The sequence below is a fragment of the Astyanax mexicanus genome, unplaced genomic scaffold (genome assembly GCF_023375975.1).
Source record: "Astyanax mexicanus isolate ESR-SI-001 unplaced genomic scaffold, AstMex3_surface scaffold_48, whole genome shotgun sequence".
In the NCBI taxonomy this organism is placed as follows: Eukaryota; Metazoa; Chordata; class Actinopteri; order Characiformes; family Acestrorhamphidae; genus Astyanax; species Astyanax mexicanus.
In genome coordinates this window covers 470,100-483,020 of record NW_026040058.1, presented here as the reverse complement: position 1 = coordinate 483,020, position 12,921 = coordinate 470,100, and the positions used below count along the sequence as shown (strand labels likewise).

The following is a 12,921-nucleotide window of genomic DNA, read 5'->3' as shown; positions in this document are numbered from 1 at the left end:
GAAAACACAAAACTCCATAGTTACACTCAGTTCAGGCTAAACCTGGAAAGAGGAGACATATTCTTTAAACATGCACAGCCGTTTATTTCTCATGATTAAAAAGCAAACAGAGGAATTGACAGTGAAATCTGCATTTGTAAATTTAACAGGACCATTAACAATTTATGTATTCAGATTAATTCTATTAATTAATTAATTATTTTTCTTGGCAACTTTCAGTTCTACATATTTCCAATATCTGATATACGTAGTTAACAATTGTAAATGTAAAAAAGAATGAATTATAAAGAAAAACAATGATAGGAAAAACCGAGATGGTGGACATTAGCAAAGAAAGTTATGTATTTAAGCAAAATTAATGTGTGAAACGCATTAAGCAAAAAAGCCATCATCATCAGTATCCGTGTAATTTTGGAATCAAATCAGGATGCCTTTTCCAAATAAACCTCAGGCATAATCATCTTCTTCTTCCTCTGTGAATCCACTCTCAACAGCTGCTTGAATACTCTTCATCTCTTCTGGAGCAGCTTCAGGAAGAATAGCCAGCAGCTCTTTATCGATCTTCTCCAGTCTTGCGTTGGTCTTTCTTTCAAAGTCATCCTTATTTTTCAGGACGAGACGCAAAATGCCTTTCTGAGCTTCATCACAGGAGTTCTGCAGCTGCAGACGTTCCTGTTCAAACTCTGGCTTTTCCTTATCCATGGCCATAAGTTTCCCCAGTGAGCTGACCCGATCCATCAGATACTTCTCAGAGACTTCAGTGTAGGTTGCTGAGATCATGTGAACGAGGCTGGCGATGTTCGTGGCCTGAAAGGCTTGATTGTAGAGCAGATCTTTGGAGAAGAGCTTTGAGTTGTAGGAGAGAGATTGAGTCTTCTCAGATGTGGAAATGAAATCTTTAAGAGTTCTGGTCAGACTGGTTTTCACAATGTTGGACACCATGGAAAAGAAACGCACCATCTTCTCCCACTGCTCCTTCACCCTCCCCATCGCATCCATTCCTTTAACCAGCATCTGTATGGTGGTGTTGAAGTCTATCTCTTTGACCTCACAGTTTCTCATGCTGATCAGGATTTCAGTCAGTTCCTTTTGGTTCTTCTCCATGTTCTCCACACTCTTCTCATAGGATCCTCTGGTTTCCTTCAACTGAGCTCGGCTCTGCTCTATGCGGAACCTGGCATTCTCTGATGCCCTTTGGGAAGCACTTTTCTTCTCAGATTGACTCTCCTCTTTATTCATCATTGGTGGTTTTGGAGTCAGAGAAGGAGATTTTGTAACATCTTTACTCTTGGAGTCAAAAGCTCGAGCTGAATCAGTCAGTTTTCTGATTTTCTGGATCAGCTGCTTTGTTTTTGCTTCTTCACATTCCCCCTTTGGTGCATATATTGCCAGTTCATCACAGATGGCAATGGCCTCTTCACATATTTCTTGGGCACACTTCTTTGGTTTACATTTTGGGATTTGTTCTAATCTGCTGTTGATTCTTGTGAACTGCCCCTTCACAAAATCTGTATTGGGAGTTTTCTTCTTCTGATCATACAGACTCTTCCAGTCAATGGTGGAATCATGCACAAACTGCTGAAACACCTCTGCACAAGCCAGGATTGCTGCAGATTTGCTGTAGATGTTTATTTTATCCACTTCATCTGCAGATGCGATGTTACCTGTTATATCCTTGTATGTCTCTGAAATAGTTTTTGTAGCATTGCACATTTTGTCCATTGGCTGAGTCACTACAGATGTCATTCCTGTCATTACGGTTGACACACTTTCAGTGAAAGCTGCAACAAGATCCATAGCCATCGACTCCCATCCACTGGGTATGGAATCCATTGCTGATTTGTAGCTCTCTTGTGCTTCCTTCATTTCCACCTCCATGGCTTTAGCTATCTTCTCAGAGCGTTTAACAGCTTCTTCGGATGATTGTTTTCTGATTTTGTTTTCCTCCAGTTTTTTCTTGATTTCTTCCAGCTCTTCTCCATAAAAGTGCTCTGCATTTACACATGCTTCCAGCAGCTCCTGGATAATATTGATGACATCAGTGAAACGCTTCTCTGTTGATGCAGCCAGATCAAGACAGTCATCTGCAATGACACGAATGTTCTCCAGCTGGTCAGGAAGATGGGCTTGAACAATTTCATCATTTCCCTGGAACAGAATCTTTACAGCGGTCTTCATGTAGTCCGGGACCGTCATGGTGTGGAGACGAATCTGATCCATGTTCTTGTGGGCTTCATTAAAAGCCCCCCAGCCAGAGTTACACACCTGCATGAGACAGGCGCGAAATGAATCTGGGTATCTGATGTACTTGTAGCCGTCCTTCGGTGGGTTTTTGTTGATGGAGAAATCTGTTGTGGAAGAGATGAAGACCAGTTCTCCCAGTATGGCTATAGAGAGCGGGGCAGGAGTCAGGTATTCCTCCCAGTTGGCGTAGGGCTGCATGATGAGCTTAGTTTGATTTCTCATGTCTTCAGCTTTGGTGAGACTTTGCGTGGTCTTTGCAATTTGGGAATCCATTTCCTTCCTGTTCAATAAACAAGAGACAAGTGTGCATAAAGAGTAAAATGTTATTTAAGACTCTAAAATCATACTTCAAGATATAACAACATGCATTTTCCAAGTCAATTAAAAGGAATGAATGACAATGTATTAATATATGATTCTATATATGTAGCTGTACAGTTGTTCATCATATATATATATATATATATATATACTCCATTTTTGGAAATTTTTAGTTTACTACATAATTTGAACAGCCATACTGTCCCTTACACTGTACCAAAACTTCCTGATGAATGGACCAATAGAATCTCTTCAAAATGACCTGAAATCAACTCTTTTTACATAGACTTCTACTGAAAGTTTACCAGGTTTTTTCTCTCTCCTGTAAAGTTGCTGTTTTCATTGGAAAGTGACGATATAAACAATTGTTTAAAAAATCAAAAGCAAAGATATTGATAGAATATTTGATAGGATATTTGAACATATTGTGACCCCACTTGTCTTTTTTTCATATCACAATGTTTCTCTGTTAACCTATGTGACGTTTTGGATGTCACCATCTCAGATCACTTTTGAGCATTTTTTTATATGTATGTAAAGCCAGGTGGCAATAAAAGTTTTTTTAAATATGTACATTAATTTTAAAACTGTGTATAAGGTCAGGAAATTGTAAAAGTTTTGTTTCTGTGCATTTATATATGCATGAGTTAACAGGATGCTGTTCCCTTTAAGGGAGTGGTCTCATGGGTAATTCTAGTTCCAATTTGTTTATCTGAGGCCATTTTGAGGGCAGCAGTTCTTCTGCTCAGAGCAGAGATTTGCTGGAAGTTAATCTGGTGGTAAATAAGTCATCTTTCATTTATTTGCTTAAATATAGGCATTAGAGGTTCAGAAAAAAATATTTAAACAGTGGATGACCATATTTTGTGTAAATCGATAATTATTTTTGTGTATGTGTTTAGATATAGAGTGAATATATTTTAATATCCTAAATAACTAAAACAAATAAAGTACAACCTCCCTGGGACTTTGGGTTCTGAGAAAACTGCACTAAATATTAAACATACCTTTTAAAAAAAATAAAAATAAATAACAACATACAGATTAAAGTAACATTTATATTAATCCAAGTTTTTTTTTACTCTGGACATAACACAAAGGCACTTTCTGATCCTCATTCGGCTTAAAGCTCTTTTGGCTTAAAGCCAAAATAGTCCCACACCGGAGCCATGAAATGCAGTTTTAAAACCAGGACTGGACTTCTCTAAACGTTCTCTAAAGCTGTTTAGTTTTGAGAAAGTGATGAGCTCTGCATGCACTACATTTCCGTGGAAACCCGCGGCTGTTATCGACGTCGGCAAAAATGCCGATAAAAAAAAATTATCTTACGATAAGTCGATAACATAGTTATCGCGACAGGCCTAGAAATCTAGAAAGAACAACACCTAATTTGCATAATACATATTTTTGAAGCTGTAAAGGATTAAGGTTGTGGGAGTGAAACAAGTGAGTAGAAAACATCCTAAATATGTTAGAAATGTTACAAATGAATAGCTTTTGGTGCTTTTTTAAATAGGCCGTCATTTTTTTACAATAACTTTATTTTTATGTGAATTATATAAATGAGTTTTTTGGCGTGTTCTTAAATGTTATTATAAGAGCAGCAGTTAGCCGGAAGTGTTATTTTACATTTTTTTTTTTTTTAGGGTTTTTGGTTGTTTTATTTATTTATTTTTTTAACGTTTTCTTTATTTTTAAACCTATCATAGGCAAAATGTTCAACGGTTCAATAGATGTTTAGCTTTTTATAAAGAGGCACTGTGGAGGAGGTGAGTGACAGGCTTCTTGGTGAATGTGGTGACAGACTGATTGAGACTGTGAATTAAACTGTGTTAAATTCAATATTTTTTTCGTGTCACACTGAAGACAATTATATTTACATCCTGATCTGTAAATACAAGGCAGGGTCAATCAGCGGTGGCTGTGGGCACGGTGTTTTGTGTTGTTGTTGTTTTTACAAAAAAAGCCGCTAAAGGGGCTGAAAAGTCGCTAAATAAAGTTGGCAGCATTGACTGACAGTCACACTGTCTACATTCTGATTAAGAACAGGGCTGCTCTCACTGACGCGACTCACAGCACCGTGCGCAGTGCCCTAGTTCCTGTAAATTTAATGGTCCAATGAAGGTAATTAAAAAATTTAAAAAGGACATTTCCTCACTTTTTGAAAAAAAAAAAAAAACCCGGGACGCCCGGGACAGGACGTGAAATACGGACGTTTGGTCACCCTAAGTTAGCTAGGTTAAATGTGTGTGTTAGCGTTAGCTACGTTATATGTGTGTTAGTTAGCTTGGTTAAATGTGTGTGTGTGTGTGTGTTAGTCAGCTAGGTTAAATGTGTGTTAGTTAGGTGTGGAAATATATAATCATTTAGCTTTAAACAGCAAACCATATGTTAACCTTTGCAGTATTAGGCACATATGCAATATAATCTTTGACATTTATTAATCAAGCATTACAGTAGTTAAACAGCTTTTATTCGTCAATTAATCATTAGAGTACTATCTAGTTAAAATAGCTTTTAAAATATCATCGGCATTAAAATGTACCTTACTTTGTGTAAGGGTGTTAGATAGTTTAAAAGGTCAACACATCCTGTGTAAGGATAAGAGATAACATTTACCTTCCTCTGTGTAAAGGTGTTACAGTTCATAAGGTCAATGTGTTAACTTAAAACAACACCCTATCATCACGGCGAAAAAACACGAGTTTGCACAGGCGTTAAAATTACTACAGATGGGGGCAATTCTCAGAACACATACCTTCAAAACATTTCCCCTAATTTGACTCTATTAACGTCATGGAAATTTACAGCAGAAGTTGTCGTTTGGTCACAGTGGGGTGGGGGTGTATAAATAATCATGTATGCCTGTAAAGGATCAGATTGCTTCGTGATCACGGAGATGCTTGTTCATCCGTGGGTGGTCAGGTGGAAATCTCCAAAGATCTTTGTTCAATAAACTGACTGAAAAGAATTTCAGGTGTCCGATTGAGTTCCTCCGCAGAACACGTGAGGTTTGGTAGGTAGACCAATCTCAATATTAGCTAGTTTAATGTGTGTTAGTTAGCTAGGTTAAATGTGTGTGTGTATTGGTCAGCTAGGTTAAATGTGTGTTAGTTAGCTTGATTAAATTAGGGTGACCAGACGTCCTCTTTTTCCCGGACCTACTTTTGAGACCTAAAAAAAATTCTGGGGGGAATTCCAAAATCGTCTGGGATTTTGTTTGACTGCCTTAAAATTGCCACTCCATTCCATTCTACTCCATTCCATTCCAGGTTTCTCTGTATCGCAAATTAGTCATGGCCTTCTCCTCAAATCTATCTACTTTTTTATTACTTTTATTACTATTATTTTTTATACTATTTATTTTGCAGAGTGTTTACAAGCGAAAGCACATGTGTGTCCGCCGGTTCTACACCATTTCTCTGCATGGTACATTCAGTGTTGAGCGCGTATGTTAAAGGAAATGCAGTATGAAGAAATAAAAGCGGCAAAAATAGTTGTGCGGAGAAATTACGCACAAAGAAATTCACTGTGGCTGCTACAAAATGTGTAAAAATCACAGACATGTTCTCTGATGTAGCCTCCGCGTCCTCCGTAGGTGATGACAGCAGCAGCAGACTGGGAGAGCAGGATTGTGTAATAATTTATTAAAGCCATTCAGAATACAGTCAGTGTGTCTGTGTGTGTGTGTCTGTGTGTGTTAGCTAGTTTAAATGTGTGTTAGTTAGCTTGGTTAAATGTGTGTGTGTCTGTGTGTGTTAGTTAGCTTGGTTAAGTGTGTGTGTGTGTTAGTTAGCTAGGCTAAATGTGTGTTAGTTAGCTTGGTTAAATGTGTGTGTGTGTGTGTGTGTGTGGTGGGGGGATGTTAGTTAGCTTGGTTAAGTGTGTGTGTGTGTGTGTGTGTGTGTTAGTTAGCTAGGCTAAATGTGTGTTAGTTAGCTTGGTTAAATGTGTGTGTGTGTTAATTAGCTTGGTTAAGTGTGTGTGTGTGTGTGTGTGTGTGTGTGTTAGCTAGGCTAAATGTATTGTTAGTTAGCTTGGTTAAATGTGTGTGTGTGTTAGTTAGCTTGGTTAAATGTGTGAGTGTTAGTTAGCTTGCTTAATGTGTGTGTGTGTGTGTGTGTTAGTTAGCTAGGTTATATGTGTGCTAGTTAGCTAGGTTAAATGTGTATTAGTTAGCTAGGTTAAATGAACAGGATATCCCTGTCAAATAAACAAACCTAAAGGATTCATAAACTTAACTTAGTTACAACATAAGCTATAAAAGTGCTTCAGTCAGTATAAGGAAAAGATTATATGTAGTGGAGTTATTTAAGGTGGAGGAACAGATTAGATGTATTAACGTTACCGCTGCTGGTCGACTCCACTCTCTGGCACAATTTGCAGCAAACTGAAGTGTATCAGACCTTCTAAAGTCAAACCAAATCCTCACCACTGAATTCATAGACTGCCGTTCCCATTCATTCAATGAAAATGAAGCCAAAATCTTCCGCCATTTTGGCAATTCAGGAACCTGAGTCTGCGCAGTAGAGAGCAGGGGCCTCATTTATAAAGAGTGCGTACGCATAAAAAGAGGGCAGAAATGTGTGTAAGCAACATCTCACGCAAGAATTGTGATTTATAAAGAAATACTTGGCTTGCCTTCAAAAGTGTGCGGAGAGAGCGGGAATTAGTGGCATCATGTGGTAAAGTAGGGAATTGTAAGTAAATGCGCAAGCTTTTCTTCCTGCCGCATATTAGTTACCACATAAATCAAAATTAACAAAGGAAGATTAAGCATTACTTGTTTCAATAATTTTTTTTTTGCATGTATAGTTAAAATTATTTCTGTATCTTATTCTGTATTATTTGTATATGTAGTGTTAATTTTCCACTAACTTGCATATTTCACTTTGTAGTTTATTTCAGTTTTATTTGTATTATCTGTTTTATCTCACAGTTGTAAAATCTAAAGGTGTTATATATATATATATATATATATATATATATATTATTATTATTATTATTAGCCAGAAAATAGTGAGGCACTGTCTGTTATAATGGCGTTTTTGGCATTACTTGAGGACGTAGCTGTTACGCAGGAGGGAGGGGAGGAGGAGGACGTAAGTGCAAAGATCTTTATTTTAAACAAACAAGATAAATCAAAACAAATAAAAGCGGGTAACGCAAAACAACAAGACTTGGAATAACAAACTAAGAAACAAAGACTAAGAAACCGAGACTAGGAAACATACGGGCAGCAAGGATACATACAGACTACGGATATCGGATACAGGATACAAAATACAGGATACAAAATACAAAAGACTCGACACTGAACATTCAAACAGAGGGGCTTAAATACAGGAGGGGAGTGAGAAACACCTGGGCTTGGATGACGAGGGGGCGGGGTTACAAACAGGACACAGGTGAGAACACTAATGGTTAGGACGGGACTAGGGCGGGGCTAGGGCGGAAACAGGTACAAAAACACAACACAAGCACATGGCAGGGAACACATGACAGGTAAACAGAGGGGCAGGAGCACTAGGGAACAAACGAGGGAGAAACATAACACAGACATGGGCTAAGGTGTAACATAACCCCCCCTCAACGGCGCCACTTCCAGAGGCGCCGAGAGAGAGGGAACAGGGACTGGACAGGGGACACAAACGGAGACTGGACAGAGGACTGGACAGGGAATGGAAACTGGACAGGAGACGTAGACCGGGCAGGGAACTTGACATGGGACGGAGACTGGAATGTAGACTGGGACGGGGACAGGACACATGGCTGAACAGGGGACTGGACAGGAGACAGAGACTGGACAGGGAACGGAGACTGGGACTGGACAGCGGACCGAACAGGAGACTGAGACTGGACAGGGAACGGAGACTGGGATTGGACAGGGGACGGAGACTGGGATTGGACAGGGGACAGGACACAGGGCTGGACACGGGGCTGACACTGGACAGGGGGCTGGACACTAGACAGGGACGGAGACTGGGCAGCAGACCGAACAGAAGACGGGGACTGGACAAAACTGGACAGGGGAACTGGGACAAATACATGGACAGGGACGGACAAGAACATGGTGACGGGGACAGGAACAGAAACAGAGACTGAGATGGGTACAGGGACACAAACTGAGACAGGGACCAAAACAGGGAGAGACACGGGAACAAACAAAACTTGGGGATGCCCAGGACTGGCTAAAGTCTGTGGGGTAGTTAGAGGGGCCAGCCTGGGCACAGTTCTTGGGCAGAGGTCCGGGGGCCTTGGGGCGGGCCTAGGAGCCCGTGACCTGGGAGCAGGCCTGGGGATAGGCCTGGGGGCATACAAAGTTCTGGGAGTGGGCACAGGGTCAGAGGCGGCCGGAGCCGCGGGCACAGGGTCAGAGGCGGCCGGAGCCGCGGGCACAGGGTCAGAGGCGGCCGGAGCCGCGGGCACAGGGTCAGAGGCGGCCGGAGCCGCGGGCACAGGGTCAGAGGCGGCCGGAGCCGCGGGCACAGGGTCAGAGGCGGCCGGAGCCGCGGGCACAGGGTCAGGAGCAGTGGGTACCACGTGGGCGGCAGGCACTGCTGGTGCTGGAGCTGAGGCTGGAGCAGCGGGAGCTGCTGGAGCTGGAGCTGAGGCTGGAGCAGCGGGAGCTGCTGGAGCTGGAGCTGAGGCTGGAGCAGCGGGAGCTGCTGGTGCTTGAGCTGGAGCTGTGGCAGCGGGAGCTGCTGGTGCTGGAGCTGAGGGTGTGGCAGCGGGAGCTGCTGGTGCTGGAGCTGAGGCTGTGGCAGCGGGTGCTGCTGGTGCTGGAGCTGAGGCTGTGGCAGCGGTTGCTGCTGGTGCTGGAGCTGAGGCTGGGGCAGCGGAAGCTGCTGGTGCTGGAGCTGAGGCTGTAGCAGCGGGAGCTGCTGGTGCTGGAGCTGAGGCTGTAGCAGCGGGTGCTGCTGGTGCTGGAGCTGAGGCTGTAGCAGCGGGTGCTGCTGGTGCTGGAGCTGAGGCTGTAGCAGCGGGTGCTGCTGGTGCTGGAGCTGAGGCTGTAGCAGCGGGTGCTGCTGGTGCTTGAGCAGGCGCGGCGGGTGCAGCTTGAGCAGGCGCGGCGGGTGCAGCTTGAGCAGGCGCGGCGGGTGCAGCTTGAGCAGGCGCGGCGGGTGCAGCTTGAGCAGGCGCGGCGGTTCTAGGAGCTCGTGACCTGGGAGTAGGCACAGGAGCAGAGGCTGGACCCCCAGGCGCATGAACTGGGGTAACAGCGGGCACAGAGTCAGAGGCGGCCGGGGCCGCGGGAACTGGGTCAGAGGCGGCCGGGGCCGCGGGAACTGGGTCAGAGGCGGCCGGGGCCGCGGGAACTGGGTCAGAGGCGGCCGGGGCCGCGGGAACTGGGTCAGAGGCGGCCGGGGCCGCGGGAACTGGGTCAGAGGCGGCCGGGGCCGCGGGAACTGGGTCAGAGGCGGCCGGGGCCGCGGGAACTGGGTCAGAGGCGGCCGCGGGCAGCGCTGATTCAGAGGCGGCGGGAGCCGCGGGCAGCGCTGATTCAGAGGCGGCGGGAGCCGCGGGCAGCGCTGATTCAGAGGCGGCGGGAGCCGCGGGCAGCGCTGGTACAGAGACGGCGGGAGCCGCGGGCAGCGCTGAAACAGAGGCGGTGGGTCCTGCTGGCGAAGAAGCCGCTTCAGCGGGAGCTGAGAGTGCGGCTGCCGCCAAGATCCGGACAGGAGCCGCAGACTCAGCAGTGGGCGTGGCTGAAAACACCGGACCGGAGCTTGCTTCCGGAGCCGGAGTCGACGATCTGGAAGCCGGCCGGGCTGGTGAGCTGGAAGCCGGCCGGGCTGGAGTGCTGGAAGTCGGCCGCGCTGGAGAGCTGGAAGCCGGGAGAGCTGGACGCCGGCCGCGCTGGAGAGCTGGACGCCGGCCGCGCTGGAGAGCTGGAAGCCGGCCGCGCTGGAGAGCTGGAAGCCGGCCGCGCTGGAGAGTGCGGTGGAGCTAACATGCTAGTTAGCTTAGCTGGAGCTGGGCCGACACTTTCCACCCCGCGGAGAGGCGCCGGGAGCGGTTCATCCCCCCGAATTAGCTCCGCGAGGAACCGGAGATACTCCAGGTCCGCCTTCCTCGTGGCATTCCACTTTGCTACGTCCATTTTTTTAGGTCGAGTCTTATGTTACGCAGGAGGGAGGGGAGGAGGAGGACGTAAGTGCAAAGATCTTTATTTTAAACAAACAAGATAAATCAAAACAAATAAAAGCGGGTAACGCAAAACAACAAGACTTGGAATAACAAACTAAGAAACAAAGACTAAGAAACCGAGACTAGGAAACATACGGGCAGCAAGGATACATACAGACTACGGATATCGGATACAGGATACAAAATACAGGATACAAAATACAAAAGACTCGACACTGAACATTCAAACAGAGGGGCTTAAATACAGGAGGGGAGTGAGAAACACCTGGGCTTGGATGACGAGGGGGCGGGGTTACAAACAGGACACAGGTGAGAACACTAATGGTTAGGACGGGACTAGGGCGGGGCTAGGGCGGAAACAGGTACAAAAACACAACACAAGCACATGGCAGGGAACACATGACAGGTAAACAGAGGGGCAGGAGCACTAGGGAACAAACGAGGGAGAAACATAACACAGACATGGGCTAAGGTGTAACAGTAGCTAACCGAGTTAACCGATTTGCTTCTTTGCGTCGACTTTTAAATCTGACCACTTTTTCTTTACCTCTGCAATAGTTCGGCTTGTGGAGCTCATATTGTTTACTGCTGCAGCCACATGCTGCCACTCAACAAACTTGCGTTTGTTGGTAATGCCACTACTAAGGCCACCAAACAACACATCCTTCCTTGCCTCAACCTCTGAAACAAGGACTTCCACTTCACAATCTCCAAAATTTAGCTTCTTTGCTTTGCGTTCCTCCATCATCCCGATCAGAATGAATGGGGAATCACTCATTTAAATATTCATTGGGTGATTTGCATGGACCTTTTATGGGTAAATGTGGACGGTGCCGAGGCGGAGCGCGAGCCTTGGTCAGCTGCGCACATTTATAAGCAGATTGTGATTTATAAAGAGGAAACTGCGTTCAGGTGTGCGTACGCACACTTTTTTAAATCAGATTTTTTTTGGACGTACGCCATTTCCTGTTTTTTGTGCGTACGCACACTCTCACTCTAGAACCTACGCAGAGTTTTATAAATGAGGCCCCAGAGGTGGGAGAAAGACTGTGGAGAAACAGCCTACTCATTTAAATAACCCCGCCCCTGAGGGCTGCCTCCACAGAGCTCACACAGTCTGCGGAGCGGAGCAGAGCGGAGTCCAGTCGAGCCGAGCGGAAAACTTATCTGCAGCACGATAAGATTAATATTTTCATAGTAACAGTGCAGTTCGTGCACGTTATGGATATTAACCGTGTACCCAGCCACATGATAGTTCTGTATGTAGCAAGTGGAAGTGAATAAAATACAGCGAAAAAAATATTACCAAACGGCAGTGAATGCCAGGACTAGTTATTGTTTTAAAGGCGTAAAAATAGGGTCAAAATTCGCAACTGCAGCTAGAGCTTCGCACACGCAGCAGAGAAGGTGAATGAGAGGATTTTTAGCTCCACAGTGAAAAACACCCACTGTCACATTTACAACCTCACAAATTCCATGTGATTTTTGGTCTGACCCAGCTTAAGCCATTTGAGCAGTACTGATTCACACATTGAAGAGATTGGATTTACAAATAAAAATATATATATTTATATATATATTAATTATTCTTTCACATTTGTACATTTGGTTTGTTATTAATATTACTTTATGTAATATATGTACATTTATGTAAGTTTGTACATTCCAGTTAATTTGTGGATTTGGATTTTCGTGCATGCAGTTGTTTAAATGCAGTTACAAGTTTCAGTACATTTGTGACTTCTGTTTTACAAACTCAAAATCTTTATGACCCAAAATGCCTGTCTGTGTAAATTAGTCCTGGACAATATTTCGATATCGGTATTTATCGCGATAAGAAATGTTTCAATAACGGTGATATCATTTTTGTGATATATCGATATGTATTATTTACAGACAGGCGTTTTTTAGCGGCGTCAGTTCACTGCAGACCTGAACATAGCCGGGCTACGTCAGTGCGTGATGACGCAATCATACAGGCACGTAGCCAGATAAGCTAGGCTTGGCTAGGCTAGGCTAGACCTGGGTCGCCTCCTCTCCGCTTCGCACCTGAAACCAACCCGCGATGAAGCGAAACCGAGCGGATCTCTGCTGCGCTCCGCTTCGGTCTGCACCTGAAACCCACCCGCGATTAGGGTTGGACGGTATTGAAGTTTTTCATACCGTCATACCGTCGTCAGATTATATGGCTGTATATGGTATTAC

General features: G+C 44.7%; 1 protein-coding gene across 1 annotated transcript in view; it reads right to left on the bottom strand.

Moving 5' to 3' along the window:
• Window positions 1–301: 301 nt before the first annotated feature.
• LOC111188827 (uncharacterized) overlaps window positions 302–12,921 on the bottom strand; it is a 30,023-nt gene continuing 17,403 nt past the window's right edge. Inside the window, exon 2 of the mRNA XM_049473958.1 lies at window positions 302–2,524. Within this exon, the coding sequence (XP_049329915.1) occupies window positions 448–2,517 (2,070 nt within the window). The 5' untranslated portion in view covers window positions 2,518–2,524 and the 3' untranslated portion in view covers window positions 302–447. The remainder of the gene's footprint in view (window positions 2,525–12,921) is intronic.